This window comes from Aquarana catesbeiana, linkage group LG03, assembly GCF_042186555.1.
Source record: "Aquarana catesbeiana isolate 2022-GZ linkage group LG03, ASM4218655v1, whole genome shotgun sequence".
NCBI lineage: Eukaryota > Metazoa > Chordata > Amphibia > Anura > Ranidae > Aquarana > Aquarana catesbeiana.
In genome coordinates, this window is record NC_133326.1 from 279,677,693 (window position 1) to 279,692,161 (window position 14,469).

The 14,469-nt window shown below is 44.0% G+C and overlaps 1 protein-coding gene across 1 annotated transcript in view; it reads left to right on the forward strand.

The window, feature by feature from the left end:
- Positions 1 to 3,774: 3,774 nt before the first annotated feature.
- Positions 3,775 to 14,469, forward strand: part of NTN4 (netrin 4) — a 252,953-nt gene continuing 242,258 nt past the window's right edge. Inside the window, exon 1 of the mRNA XM_073620153.1 lies at positions 3,775 to 4,246. Within this exon, the coding sequence (XP_073476254.1) occupies positions 4,180 to 4,246 (67 nt within the window). The 5' untranslated portion in view covers positions 3,775 to 4,179. The remainder of the gene's footprint in view (positions 4,247 to 14,469) is intronic.

Below are 14,469 nucleotides of genomic sequence, written 5' to 3' on the forward strand. Positions count from 1 at the left end.
GACGTATGTGTTTTACGTCACCACGTTCAGAACGATCAGATTTTCCGACAACTTTGTGTGACCGTGTGTAAGACAAGTTTGAGCCAACATCCGTCGGAAAAAATCCATGGATTTTGTTGTCGGAATGTCTGATCAATGTCCGAACGCGTGTACGGGGCATAACAAGTCAGGATAGTGCAAATACCCCCCCCCCAATGACCCCTTTTTAGAAAGTAGACATTCCAAGGTATTAAGTAAGTAGCATGGTGAGTTTTTTAAGTTGTAATTTTTTCCCACAATTCTTTGCAAAATGAAGATTTTTTTTTTTACAAAATTGTCAAATTATCAGGTTATTTAGGTTATTTCTCACACACAGCATATGCATACAACAAATTACACCCCAAAATACATTCTGCTACTCTTCCGGAGTATGGCGATACCACATGTGTGAGACTTTTACACAGCCTGGCCACATACAAAGGACCAACATTGAAGTAGCACCTTTAGGCGTTCTACAAGCATAAATGACACATCTCATTTCTCAACCACCTATTACACTTTTGAAGGCCCTGGAGCACCAGGACAATGGAATTGCCCACAAAATTACCCCATTTTGGAAAGCAAACACCCAACGTATAATCTATGAGGCATAATGAGTCTTTTGAACGGTTCATTTTTTCCAGAAGTTTTTGGAAAATGTCGAAAAAAAATGAAAACGCATTTTTTTTTTTACACAAAGTTGTCAATTTATAAGATATTTTTAACACATAGCATGTATATAGCAAAAATTACACCCCAAAATACATTCTGCTACTCTTCTCAAGTATGGCGATACCACATGTGTGAGACTTTTACACAGCCTGGCCACATACAGAGGCCCAACATTAAAGTAGCACCTTCAGGCGTTCTAGGAGCATAAATTACACATCTCATTTCATTGCTACCTATCACACTTTTGAAGGTCCTTGAGCACCAGGACAGTGGAATTACCCACAAAATGACCCCATTTTGGAAAGCAAACACCCCAACGTATATTCTATGAGGCGTGGGCTGCAAATAGGTACTCTGATGGGCTGGAGACAGGTACTTGGGTAACTTGATGAGCTGCAGACAAGTACTCGGGTACTCCGATGGGCTGGTGACAGGTACTTGGTTACTCTGATGGGCTGGTGACAGGTACTCAGGTACTCTGATGAGCTGGTGACAGGTACTCGGCTACTCTGATGGCCTGGTGACAGGTACTCGGCTACTCTGATGGCCTGGTGACAGGTACTCGGGTACTCTGATGGCCTGGTGACAGGTACTCGGGTACTCTGATGGGCTGGTGACTGGTATTCGGGTACTCTAAAGGGTGGTGACAGGTACTCGGTACTCATATCGACTGTGACAGGTACTCAGGTACTCATATAGACTGTGACAGGTACTCAGATGAACTGTGACAGGCAATCAGGTACTCAGATGGACTGTGACAGGTACTCAGGTACTCAGATGGACTGTGACAGGTACTCGGGTACTCAGATGGACTGTGACAGGTACTCGGGTACTCTGATGGACTGTGACAGGTACTTGGGTACTCTGATGGACTGTGACAGGTACTTGGGTACTCTGATGGACTGTGACAGGTACTCGGGTACTCTAATGGACTGTGACAGGTACTTGGGTACTCAGATGAACTGTGACAGGTACTCATATGGACTGACAGGTACTCAGATGAACTGTGACAGGTACTTTGATAGGTGGTGACAGGTCCTCTTTATTGGGGGGGCAATCACTGTAAGCGGTAACACGATCGGTGTGTGAGGAGGAGAACCCAGTAACATCTCGTTACTGCGGTTTGTTGACATTAAGTGATCGGCTGTGAAAGGATCACAGCCGATCACGTGGTAAACAGCCGCTGACCAGTGGCTGTTTACCAGCGTCGGTGACGAGCAGTGTTCCCGGGAACACGCCGCCACCGAAGTGCACGCGCAGCACGCTCGAGATTGCGCGCATGCGCTATGCAAAGTGTGGCGGTACCACCTGTGATCGGCCGTGATGAAGATCACTTGGTAAACAGCCATGCCCAATGGCTGTTCACCCCCCTCGTTAGCGAGCGGTGTCTCCGTGACACAGCGCCACCGAAGGAACAGGGATGCGTGCACAGGATCGTGCATTCCCTGTGTAAATAGAGGGCCTTCATATGACACCCTCCCAGAAGGAGAGCCGCGCCACATGGTCATCATATGAAGAACGGCGGGCGGCAAGTAGTTAAGCAGTGCTTTTCAGCCAAAGAAGGGGTTAAAACCGCCCCTGTTCAGGTGCTTTGGAAGCGCTGCCTATTCATTTCAATGGGCAGGGCATTTTGGGAGCGCTGTAAACAGTGCTCCTAAACCACCCCAAAGATGCTGCTTGCAGGACTTTTTCTAACGTCCCGCAAGCGCACCACCCCAGTGTGAAAGCACTCAGGCTTTGACACTCGGGCGGCATAGGAGGCAGTTCTCAGGTGCTTTACAGGCGCTTTTTCTAGAGCTAAATTGCCCGAAAACTGCCTCGGTGTCAAAGGGGTCTAAGCATTTGCGGCACTTTTGGTTCTAACTGCGACTCGTGTAGCTCTAAAATGCGCCACTGTCCCATTGAATGCTCCACTTTTACATTGTGGCACACTGAATGCTCCAAATGTAAAAGCGGTGCTAATTAAGACAGAGTGTCTTTTGGCATACAGAGAGAATAACTGCATGCAAAAGTGTCTCGCATACATTCTAAAGCCTCGTACACACGATCGGACTTTCTGACAACAAAACTGTGGAATTTTGTTCGAAGGGTGTTGCGTCCAACTTGTCTTGCATACACACGGTCACACAAATGTTGGTCAACAATTATGAACGTAGTGACGTACAAGAGGTACGTGATGTCTCCATTACGAACACTAGTTTAACAAGACCGAGCGATTCCGGCTCGTCCTTGATTCCGAGCATGCGTGTTTGTACTTTGGACTTTTGTCCGACTGACTTGTGTACACACGATCAGAAAGTCCGACAACAAACATTTGTTGGCGGAAAATTTGAGAACATGCTAGCCAACATTTGTTGGCGGAAAGTCCGCCAACAAATGTCTGATGGAGCATACACACGGTCGGACTTACTGCCAACAAGCTCACATCCGACATTTCCCGTCGGAGAATCCGATCATGTGTATGGGGCATTAAAGCGCATAAGCCAAATTCAAGTACAAGTTCTAGACAGGTCTATGAATTTGGCGCATTCATTTAAGAATTCCTGAGAGACACCTTCACAAAATCTTCCTGCGCCAGTCTTTATGAATTCCAGGGTATGTGTGCATTGCCCGCTCTAGCATGACCTAGTCCACCCTTTGAAGGACTCAGTCCTACCATGTTCATTTTGAATTCAGATAGGCCGGCTGCCTTTAGAGAAAAGAAAAAAAAAACTGTTTTGACAAAATATAGAGGGAAATACCATATTAAGCATTTTTAATGTAAAATCTTTGATGACTAAAGGCCTCAAGAATGTTTTAGGTCCAAGAATGTCCCTGTCATGAGGAATACACAGCTGACTAATTCTCATAACTGTGTCATGAGGGCACCCAGCCAAACAAGCAGAGAGGAAAGTCAGTCACTCATGCATGGGCTCTGTGAAGGGGAGGAAATAGTGTTTGCTGTCAGTACTATGATTTTTTTTTTTTCTTCAGTTTTAGAAGACTGTGCAAGTCTTGATCCGACAGGCTGGAAGACAGTGATTTAGAGGAATGTCTGAGGTGCACAGGCTGACACAACAGCGAGAAGTGGCTGAGGGCGGGAATTGGGCGGGCTTGTACACTTGTACACCATCTAGCCGTGCTGCCAGTCTCAACTCCTCCGCTCATTTGCAACAGCACTGAACATCCCACACTGTTATCAGAGGGAGGGAAGACACAATAATATCTCCGCAATAACTCGCTGAGGAGAAGTGCGTGGAAGAAGAAAAGCCTGCCCTGCTGTGACCGGGAATATGGCGTGCCCGGGGACCTCCGGAGAAGTCAGATGAAGCACAGCACACATGGGGCTCACTATTGTCTTCTAAAGCAAGACTATGGACTGCAGGGCACCCATGGTGCCACTTGTGTCCATTTCCTAACAGGAAGTCCCTATTGACTAGAAAGGACATTATTGTGGACGCCGGGAGGACACTTGGCATTGGACACAAGACTCTCAGCACCTTCATTGTCATGCCATTGACCATGGAAGTTTGCTGCTGGATGTTGGCGCTCCTAGGAGCATCTACGTTTGTTCCAGGTTGGTATGTGATAGTGGTGGGTGAAGGGGGGGGGGGGGGCACATTGGGCATGTGTTTTTATTCTAGGCTTTGTTCAATCTACAGACTATTCATGAATGGACTGATCTCCATGTAAATAGCAAGTGCCATCTGCTAAATTGTCACTTACTATTGTTATTGCATGCTATTGGGTAAACACTGGAGGATCACATAGAACTATGTATCTCTATGCAGAGATCATATGAATCCTGACAGGTCATCTTCACATTGATGATGAGAGCCAGTTCACGCCGCCATGTCACAGTTATATGCGGTAAATTACACAGTGATGGTAGCGCACAGTGTAAGTGCCATTCATGTCAAATGCCACCCTAGTGCATTTTCTTAACCATTTTCACCCCCTTCCTGCCCAGGCCAATTTTCAGCTTTCAGTGCTGTTGCACTTTGAATGACAATTGCGCAGTCATGCAACAATGCACCCAAATTTCATTTTTATTATTATTTTTGGGACAGATAGGGCTTTCTCTTTGTTTCTGTTAGGAAATTTAGAAAATAAATAATTTTTCTTTTTCACTGATGGGCACTGATAGGTTGCACTCATAGGCTGCACTGATGGGCACTGATAGGCACTGATGAGGCTGCACTGATGGACACTAATAGGTTGCACTGATGATGTTGCACTTATAAGGCAGCACCAATGGGCACCGTTAGGCTGCACTGATGAGGCAGCACTGATAGGCTGCACTGATGGACACTCATATGCTGCACTGGCGGACACTGGCACTGATGGGGCTGCACTGATCTTTAGGGCACTGATCATCAGAGCCCTGATTATCAGTGTAATTGTGTGCTGTCACAGGATAGCCGGTTATCGGCTTTCTTTTCCTCACACAGTGACAGCGCTGAGGAAAGGTAATGCCGATAAACAGCATTTGCTTATATGGGATCAGCTGTGATTGGACACAGCTGATCACATGTTAAAGGGCCACTGTAATTGGCCCTTTACCTCGATCTGTGATCAGTTGTCTTCAAAGAACACAGCAATCACAGAGCACGCCCGATGCAAGGTTCTGGGAGGACGTCAATAGACGCCCTCCCAGAACTGGACAACCGCGCTGTAGCACGGTCAGCAAGTGGTTAAGGTGGAATTCCAGGCTCTAAATAACGAAAACTGAACTGCTCCCACCCCCTCGTAACGCAACTACCCTGTAGAAGGAAGGTACATATACAAACCTATTTTCAGGGCGCTTTGGTCCAGTCATGTGATCTCCCCAGTGGCCAGCTTCAGGGGAGAGGAGAGAGTGCCAACAATGGATGGAATGTCTGGGTGGTGACTTCACCCATAGGCTTATTATATGGGCATCTGTTGTCGTTGCTGTCTCCTCTCCTCTCCCCTGAAGCTGCTGCTGGGAGCCAATCACGTGACAAGACCAGAGTGTCCTGAGAATAAGTAAGTATATGTATCTTCTTTTTGCAGGGTAGTTATAATAGTTACAGTTGGGGGAGGGGTGGATTTGGTAGCCATTTTAAACTTAATTAGTTAAATATAAAAAAATTGGAGGATTGTTATTTGCTAGTCCAGCATCCCTAATTTGAATGGTATACAAATTTCCCCTTGGAAAATGGGACTTTTTAGGCACAGATTGTGAAACAGTATATGTTTATAAAAAAAGTTTTTTTATCAAAAAAAAAAACAAAGTTGTGTTGTAGAGAGTAGCACATAGTTCTAAAAACATTAATGGTTGGGTTTTTGTGCAAAACACAAGAAATGCATATAATACCTAAACATTTGAACATGTAACAAAATATGAAAACATAAAATACAATCAATCGTATTTCCTACGCGTTATGGAGTATGATAAACTCCTTCTTCAGGGACAGTTTGATACGTAGTTTAAAGTTTTAATTATAATCTAAAAATACTAAAGAAATCTTTAGTAAACATTATATATCCAATAAACATTCATAGTTTCAAAAAATGGCAACAGATGGAAAAGGCAAAAAAATACATATAGGTTAAATTATTCACATACTCACATGTCCATAAATGAGTAGGGTCCAAAGTAATGAACAAAGAAGCCAGATGGCCATACTGGGTAGATGGAGAGAAAGAGGGTAGAGAAAATATTATCTCCTCACTCCGGAGAGAGGCAGACACAGTGATCCCCCGTGTGCAAACCGGGACCGGCTCAGCAAGGAAAACTGGGGGTGAAAAAAGCACATATAAATTGGCCAGAACATCAGACAATGCGCTCCAATGGGGTTACAGTGTATATTGGCAGGGATAAATAATGGCATAAAAGCACATGTATATTATTGAAAAAAACCCCAAAGAGAGCGCTATACCTGGAACAATGATGTAACCGGTAACAGGAGGCAGATTAGGTGAAGTGCTTCAAAACATCCCCTATTTTTTCATATAGGAGAGGAGGGATGAGATGTGGAGCCAATGCGTGGAAAGCTACTAGGTGCACACAGACAAATATAGTCAGTGGCTGGGATGCCTAGGAATAATTCCACAGTAGTTCAGCCTTTTAGACTAACATCAAAAGCACCCTGCAGTCAAAAAAGGAAGGTGTTTGAAACAAGAAAGACAATGATTCCAAATCAAAAAACACCTTATGAATAGGTGTAAGGTTGGGATAATGGCACCAAACTCCATAGACACAATCACCAATGTCGTGCCTCTCTGATCAATCTCCAATGGATCTCAGCCATGGGAAGCTGCCGATTTATAGGGCTGATGGGTGTAACCCACCTCAGTAACAGGTGAAGGTGATCGCAATCACTGCTCACCTGCCTATGACTGCCTATCACAGTCCCCCGAGTGCGCGGGGCACGGCGTCACCCCCTGCCCACATCAAAGATGGTGGCTTAAGCGGAGTGACATCATGCGTCGTGCTCCCACCGACACACATGTGCGGTCACCCAGAGGGGTTGCGATGCCCAGCGGAGAGTAAGATGGGAACCAATCCTTACAGGGTAGAGGCGGCATCTGCGCAGTGGGCAGGAACGCAATCAGATACACCTGACTGAACGTAGGGGTCTAGGAAAGAAAGGACACCAATGATGGAGGTACAGACCTACATCATAGCCCGAGCAACATGAGGGACCGCAAAAAATGCCGAACTGGCCTGCGGGTAGAGAGGTGAAAAATTCACACAATCAAAATCCATGGGCCTAAACGGCCCACGCGTTCCGGGATTGCACATAAGAATGGAACACAAATTAATGCCCAATCCCCAGAGGTCAAAGAAGGAGAAAGAAAAGGAAAGGGGAAAGACGAAGAAAAAGAAGAAAAGCGAAAAAGAAAAGGAGAAAGGGAAAAGGAGATGAAAAAAAACATTTTAATGAAATAAAAATAATGTAGATTAGAAAATAATGTGGGAGGAAGAGAGAGTGAAGTGGTTGGTACCCTAGATCACATTGCTTTTGATGTTAGTCTAAAAGGCTGAACTACTGTGGAATTATTCCTAGGCATCCCAGCCACTGACTATATTTGTCTGTGTGCACCTAGCAGCTTTCCACGCATTGGCTCCACATCTCATCCCTCCTCTCCTATATTAAAAAATAGGGGATGTTTTGAAGCACTTCACCTAATCTGCCTCCTGTTACCGGTTACATCATTGTTCCAGGTATAGTGCTCTCTTTGGGGTTTTTTTCAGTAATATACATGTGCTTTTATGCCATTATTTATCCCTGCCAATATACACTGTAACCCCATTGGAGCGCATTGTCTGACGTTCTGGCCAATTTATATGTGCTTTTTTCACCCCCAGTTTTCCTTGCTGAGCCGGTCCCGGTTTGCACACGGGGGATCACTGTGTCTGCCTCTCTCCGGAGTGAGGAGATAATATTTTCTCTACTCTTTTTCTCTCCATCTACCCAGTATGGCCATCTGGCTTCTTTGTTCATTACTTTGGACCCTACTCATTTATGTACATGTGAGTATGTGAATAATTTGACCTATTTGTGTTTTTTTGCCTTGTCCATCTGTTGCCAGTTTTTGAAACTATGAATGCTTATTGGATATATAATGTTTACTAAAGATTTCTTTAGTATTTTTAGATTATAATTAAAACTTTAAACTACGTATCAAACTGTCCCTGAAGAAGGAGTTTATTATACTCCGTAACGCGTAGGAAATACGATTGTGTTTTATGTTTTCATATTTTGTTATATGTTCAAATGTTTGGGTATTATATGCATTTCTTGTGTTTTGTACAAAAACCAAACCATTAATGTTTTTATAACTATGTGCTACTCTCTACGACACAACTTTTTTTTTTTTGATAAATAAAACTTTTTTATAAACATATACTGTTTCACAATCTGTGCCTAAAAAGTCCCATTTTCCAAGGGGAAATTTGTATACCAAACGTAATTAGTTAGAGCCTGGAATTTCACTTTAAACCGGTATTAAGGCTGCTTTCACACTGCTGCATTGAAATTACGGGTAAAAATGCATATGTGTTTTTACCACGTTTTCTGGACTCCTGACTCCAATCATGCACCTGTAAAACTTGGACTTGTGACTCAAAAAACACAACGCAGGTGTGTTTTTGATGTGTTTTCTGTAGAATTCAATGTGAGATGCATTTTTGGTGCACCTTTAAAAAGCACACCAAACATTTTTCATGCTTGACTTTTAAAAATGCAGCACACTGGTGTTAAGAGTTCCATAAGATTTAAAGGGATACATTTTCATGCATTTTTCTGTTGCTTTTATAACCCAAAAATGCATCAAAAACAGATCGGTGTAAAAGAGCCCTAAAGTAATTTTTTTTAAAATTAAAATAAAAATGATGTTTTTATATTAAAATAAGCCTATGGCTCCCACAGCTACTTGTGTTTCTTGTGAGAGCAAGAAGAGAGGAGAGCGGGCTGCAGATGGGACAGCACTGGATCCTGAGAAGAGTCAGGTGTTTAGTGATGGGGAAGAGGGGAGCAAGTAGCAGGGAGTTTTTTACCTTGATGCAGAAAATGCATTAATTAAAAAAAAACACTTAGGCTGGGTTCACATATGTGCAAATTGGATGGGGTTTTCACCCCATCCAATTCGCATGACGTGCAAGTGTGACCGGCTCTCAATGGAGTCGGTTCACACATGTCTGGGATGGCCACGGTGCGAATTCCTGTGTGTTTTTGGGTCCGGTTCAGGTGCGGATTCAGGCAAAAGTTTGGACCTGAATCACACCTAAACTGGTGAACAGGAACGCACCGGACCCCATGCTGGAAACCGCGGCCGTACATATGTGAACCTAGCCTTAGCCTTTAGAACCACTTTAAGGGCCAGTTGCGTTTTAGGCGTATTACCATAGAGCTCTATATAATGTGCGTTTTCATGAAAGAACATGAAAGATGTAGGAAGAAGGATTTTACTTAATGAGGTCAAATAAGACATCTGCCTTTGGCGGCACTCATGAAGGCACAGTGCAAGACGTCACTTCAGTCCCAGTGCAGCTCAGAAATGTTCAGCCTGGTAAAACCACAGGCTCAGCATTACTGAAGTCCCTGTCAGGCTGCTGCACCTGTCACACAGGCAGGTGAAGTGACTGAATCTATTCAGTGATCTGAATCCTGTGAAAAGAGCCAGTTCCGCTTCTCTGAACACAGTACACAGCCCTAGTTGTGGTGCATGCATTATTGCAATGCAAGGTGGCATAGATGGGCCTTACTTGAATAACATTTAATTTGCAATAGGACTAGATCTGGGCTTGCTGACCTGCCATCCCAGAACATCAGAGTGCAGTGAGCCGACGCCAGCAGCAGAGCGAGCAGTCACCTGCGGAGGGAGCAGAAGCATAAGCTAATTCTTCCTCTATTGCGCTGACTCCTGTCTCAGGCGGAGAAATACCAAGTACACTCCCCCTATAATTCTCTCTAGCAACCTGATGAATGTCAGCAGCAGCTGCAAGAGGAAAAGTTGAGTGTATTAACCACTTCAGCCCCGGAAGGATTTACCCCCTTAATGGTAGCTGAGCCGCCCTGCCGCAGTATATCTGCAGAAGGCGGTCAGCAAGTGGTTAAACATCGCATACACTGGCCATAAAAGCTTTTGCAATAGGCATAGTAGCACCCATTAAAGGGTTAATAACAACTTTTAGGCTGCTTTCACACTGATCTGCAGGTGCAGCGCAGTTTATCTGGGGCTTTCCTGCAGGTTAGCTGCACTGAGCCATAGACTTCTATTATATCCTGCGGAATTAGTGCGCTTTCAGAAAGTCTACCACATCTGTAAGATGTAATAGAAGTTTATGGTAAACCACAGCTAACCCGTAGGAAGGCCGGAGATGCGCTGCTCTACACCCATGGTGCCGGTAAACTGCAGCACATCAGTGTCAAAGCAATAGGTTCTGAATAATAAGGGTTCGTTTACAATTGCGGTTTGGGGGCGGTTAATTGTTGCCAGCGACTGGTTACCAAATCACTTAAGTGGCCATCGCTCTACAAACTAAAGGCTGAGCATCAAGTGCATTAGGAGCATGTGGCCCCCAGGCTGTAGGTTGGGCACCAGGGCTGTAATAGGAAGGGCCTGAAAAAGGACCCTTTTGATAGACAAGAGTCTGTTGGGGATTAATGATGCCTGCCCCCTTGCAGCACAAATGGCTAAATTGGGCGGCAGTAGTGATGCCTCTGTGTGTGCGATTCCGTAAACCCCCAGGCAGACAGCTCAGTGACACAGAACCTATAAAAAACGCGTATGCTCGGCATCACTGAGTAAAATTATCTGTGCCCTGTCACACCCACACAGGTGCAGTAGCGGTCATCACTGTGGTTTTACCAGGCTTAGCCTTACTGAACAGCACTGAGACCAGAGCAACCCAACCTAAGTGCTGCCCCCATCTTCCCCACCATACCTCTCTGAGCAGCCACTTCAGCTGACCTCATGGAAGGTACGGTCCTGATAGCAAGATTACCAATTACCTTATTTTAAGGAAAGCTACAAATTCAAAAGTAATGAAAATATTAAAGTAGCTGAATTCCAAATGTAAATACTAAGGATTTTAGGTAATATTTATTCATATTACTGCAAGGTTTATGGGTCATGAATCACATATGTTGCTTCTAGAACCAGTTTGCTTTAAACCATGTACTGCCATGACATGCACTTCTTCCCATGTACTGTCTGTATACATTGTACTAGTGATCTGTGTTATGAACCTGGTGAAGAAATTCTGGTTTCATCTGTTATGCTTGTTAGATAAAGCAAGAGCTAGATTAGGACAGAGGATGCTGTGTGCCAGCTCCTGTATTTGTCAGCCATTCATTGCCAGCCAAACCACACTAATTACCTTGATGGCATCTCACAATTGTAGCTATTTGAAGTAGATGTTTCAACACGTGCATACGACTGGACTGTTTCAGTAACGTGTATAAACCAACGAAGACGTGGAAAGTGCCAAAAAATACAGCAATTTCTGTTTGAGTTTGCAGTTAAATCCGTGAAGAGATTGTTTCTGATTGGTTGCTTTGAGCTGATACACTTTGCACACTGTATTTTGTACTAAATGAAGGACTTAAAAATCAAATAGGTATTCTCGAATTGTTTTATTGAGTTACATCTGTGACTGTTGGCTATTACGTTTTAGGACAAATTTGTGTAGCTTAGTTGTAAAACTGCATTAATTTTGACAGCTCTTTGACTTGTTTATTCGGGAATTTTTATCACTTATGCCGCTTACACACGAGTGGACTTTCCGGCAGACTTGGTCCGGCGGACCGGACTCCGTCGGACAATTCGATCGTGTGTGGGCTCCAGCGGACTTTTTTTTCCCAAAAGTCCGACGGATCTAGAAATAAAACATGTTTCAAATCTTTCCGACAGACTTGAGTCCGGTCGAAAAATCCACTTGTCTGTATGCTAGTCCGACAGACTAAAACCGACGCTAGGGCAGCTATTGGCTACTGGCTATCAACTTCCTTATTTTAGTCCGGTTGTACGTCATCACGTACAAATCCGTCGGACTTTAGTGTGATCGTGTGTGGGCAAGTCTGTTCTTTGGAAAGTCCGTCGGACCAGTCCGGTCGAAAAGTCCGCCCGTGTGTACGCGGCATTAGTTCTACTCACCGAATTCCAAATCCTTGTTACCCAGACAATCACTGTACTGTCTTGTTACGGAGTTACATGAGCCAAAAAAGATGTCTTATGACACTTTCTTCCATCAGCTTGACCTACCATCTCCAGACACTGGAGAATGCAAACATCCCCATTCATCACTAAACAGATTCATGAACTAGATGACATAATACATACTGAAAACTTGTGGCAGGTTATAAGTGAATGGAGAGATTCATGTATGCCTGGTCATCTTGTTCAAATTATGGGCTCACTTACAATCATACTTAAGGTCTATGCACACTGGGCTCAAGAAAATGCAAGTTCTTTTCGCAGAAAAAAAACGTTCAAATCATTTTTGTACAGGTGCTTAAGAGCGTTTAGCGTTTCTGTCAGAAAACTCCTCTGAAAAACGCAAATCAGAAGGTTTTTTGTTTCTATCTCTAAACACAGAGTTTAAAATATGCCTCTAAACATCTTAATGGACACATAGGGTGAACACATAGGATAACATTGAGCTGTTTCTACAGGCAAAACACAAAACTCCCATAGACACAGCATTTTTTAGCCCCAGTGTGCATGGACCTTTAAGGGCCACATGGGCTGAATGGCGGCCTGTGTGTATGGCGGCCGGTCCGACAGAAACCTGCCTTTCGTCCTGTCATAGGGGCATGACTGAAAAAGGTCTGCCAATCGGCACTCAATCAGCACTCTCAGCCAATGTGTGTTCTGGATTGGGCCGTCCCCCTGTCAGAACACAATAGCACAGCAGGGTAGATTGCTGTACTAACATTGGATAGTTAGTACAGCGGCTCCTCCTGAGCTCTTCATTTTTTTTTTCATTCAGTCCACTGGGTTAAACAAAAGAAAAAACGGTTAGTGTGTACCAGGCTTTGATGAGAGCTTGTGAATTACAGATCACTCCCGCTAGGCCACTGAAGGTTGATACATTATCCTCCCCATTCACTTTCCCTCTTCTCATCCTTATAACCCCATTCTCTCTCTACACCACCATCTCTCCCCATCTTCTATTTTTTTTTTTTTAGCTTTTTCTCCATTCCCTACAACACTTATACACCAAGCAGACCTTTAGCACATCAGACTTGCCCTTGCTAGCTACACCCTTCCCCCCCCACTTACTTAGCAGGTAAATATTCGTGGTTTAAATCTGATGGTATGTTATGATAATAAGTAATTATACATGGCCACAAACGAGAAATCAACATATGCAACTGTAAACCTTTTTTCCTTATCTTGTACATTTTATTATCAATGTCGGCAACAGAATTGTTGAGGGTAGCAGCAGGGATGATTTTATTTATTTATTTATTTATTTATTTATTTATTTAGTATTAACGTATAGGTCATTTTAGGGAGGCATAAAAGCAGCAAAGTCTGGCAATGAATAGCGCTTCAAGGTATCAGCAAGGGACACTTTAGTTGTCAAATTAGCTTCAGCTAATTGTTTTTATTGTTGAGAATGATTAAAGCCTGAATGCCCCGTACACACGATCGGACATTCCGACAACAAAATCCATAGATTTTTTCCGACGGATGTTGGCCCAAACTTGTCTTGCATACACACGGTCACACAAATCTTGTCGGAAATTCCGATCGCCAAGAACGCGGTGACGTACAACATGTTCGACGAGCCGAGAAAAATGAAGTTCAATAGCCAGTGCGGCTCCTTCTGCTTGATTCCGAGCATGCGTGGAACTTTGTGCGTTGGAATTGTGTACACATGATCGGAATTTACGACAACGGATTTGTTATATGTTGTATTAAAATTTGAGATCCAGATCTCAGATTTTGTGTGATGGAAATTCTGATGGAAAATGTCAGATGAAGCCTACACACGGTCGGAATTTCCGACAACAAGCTCCCATCGAACATTTTCCGTTGGAAAATCCGACCGTGTGTACGGGGCATAATCGTTTTTTTTTTCCGTTCAACCACTACTGTCAATCACAGCCAGTGAGCCAATGAGGAGAGGGTGGGGGTGGGCCAAGCCACAGCTCTGTGTGTCTTATGGACACTTATGCCCTGTACACACGGTCGGATTTTCCGACAGAAAATGTGTAATAGGACCTTGTTGTCAGAAATTCCGACCATGTGTAGGCTCCATCACACATTTTCCATCGGATTTTCCGACACACAAAGTTTGAGAGCAGGATATAAAATTTT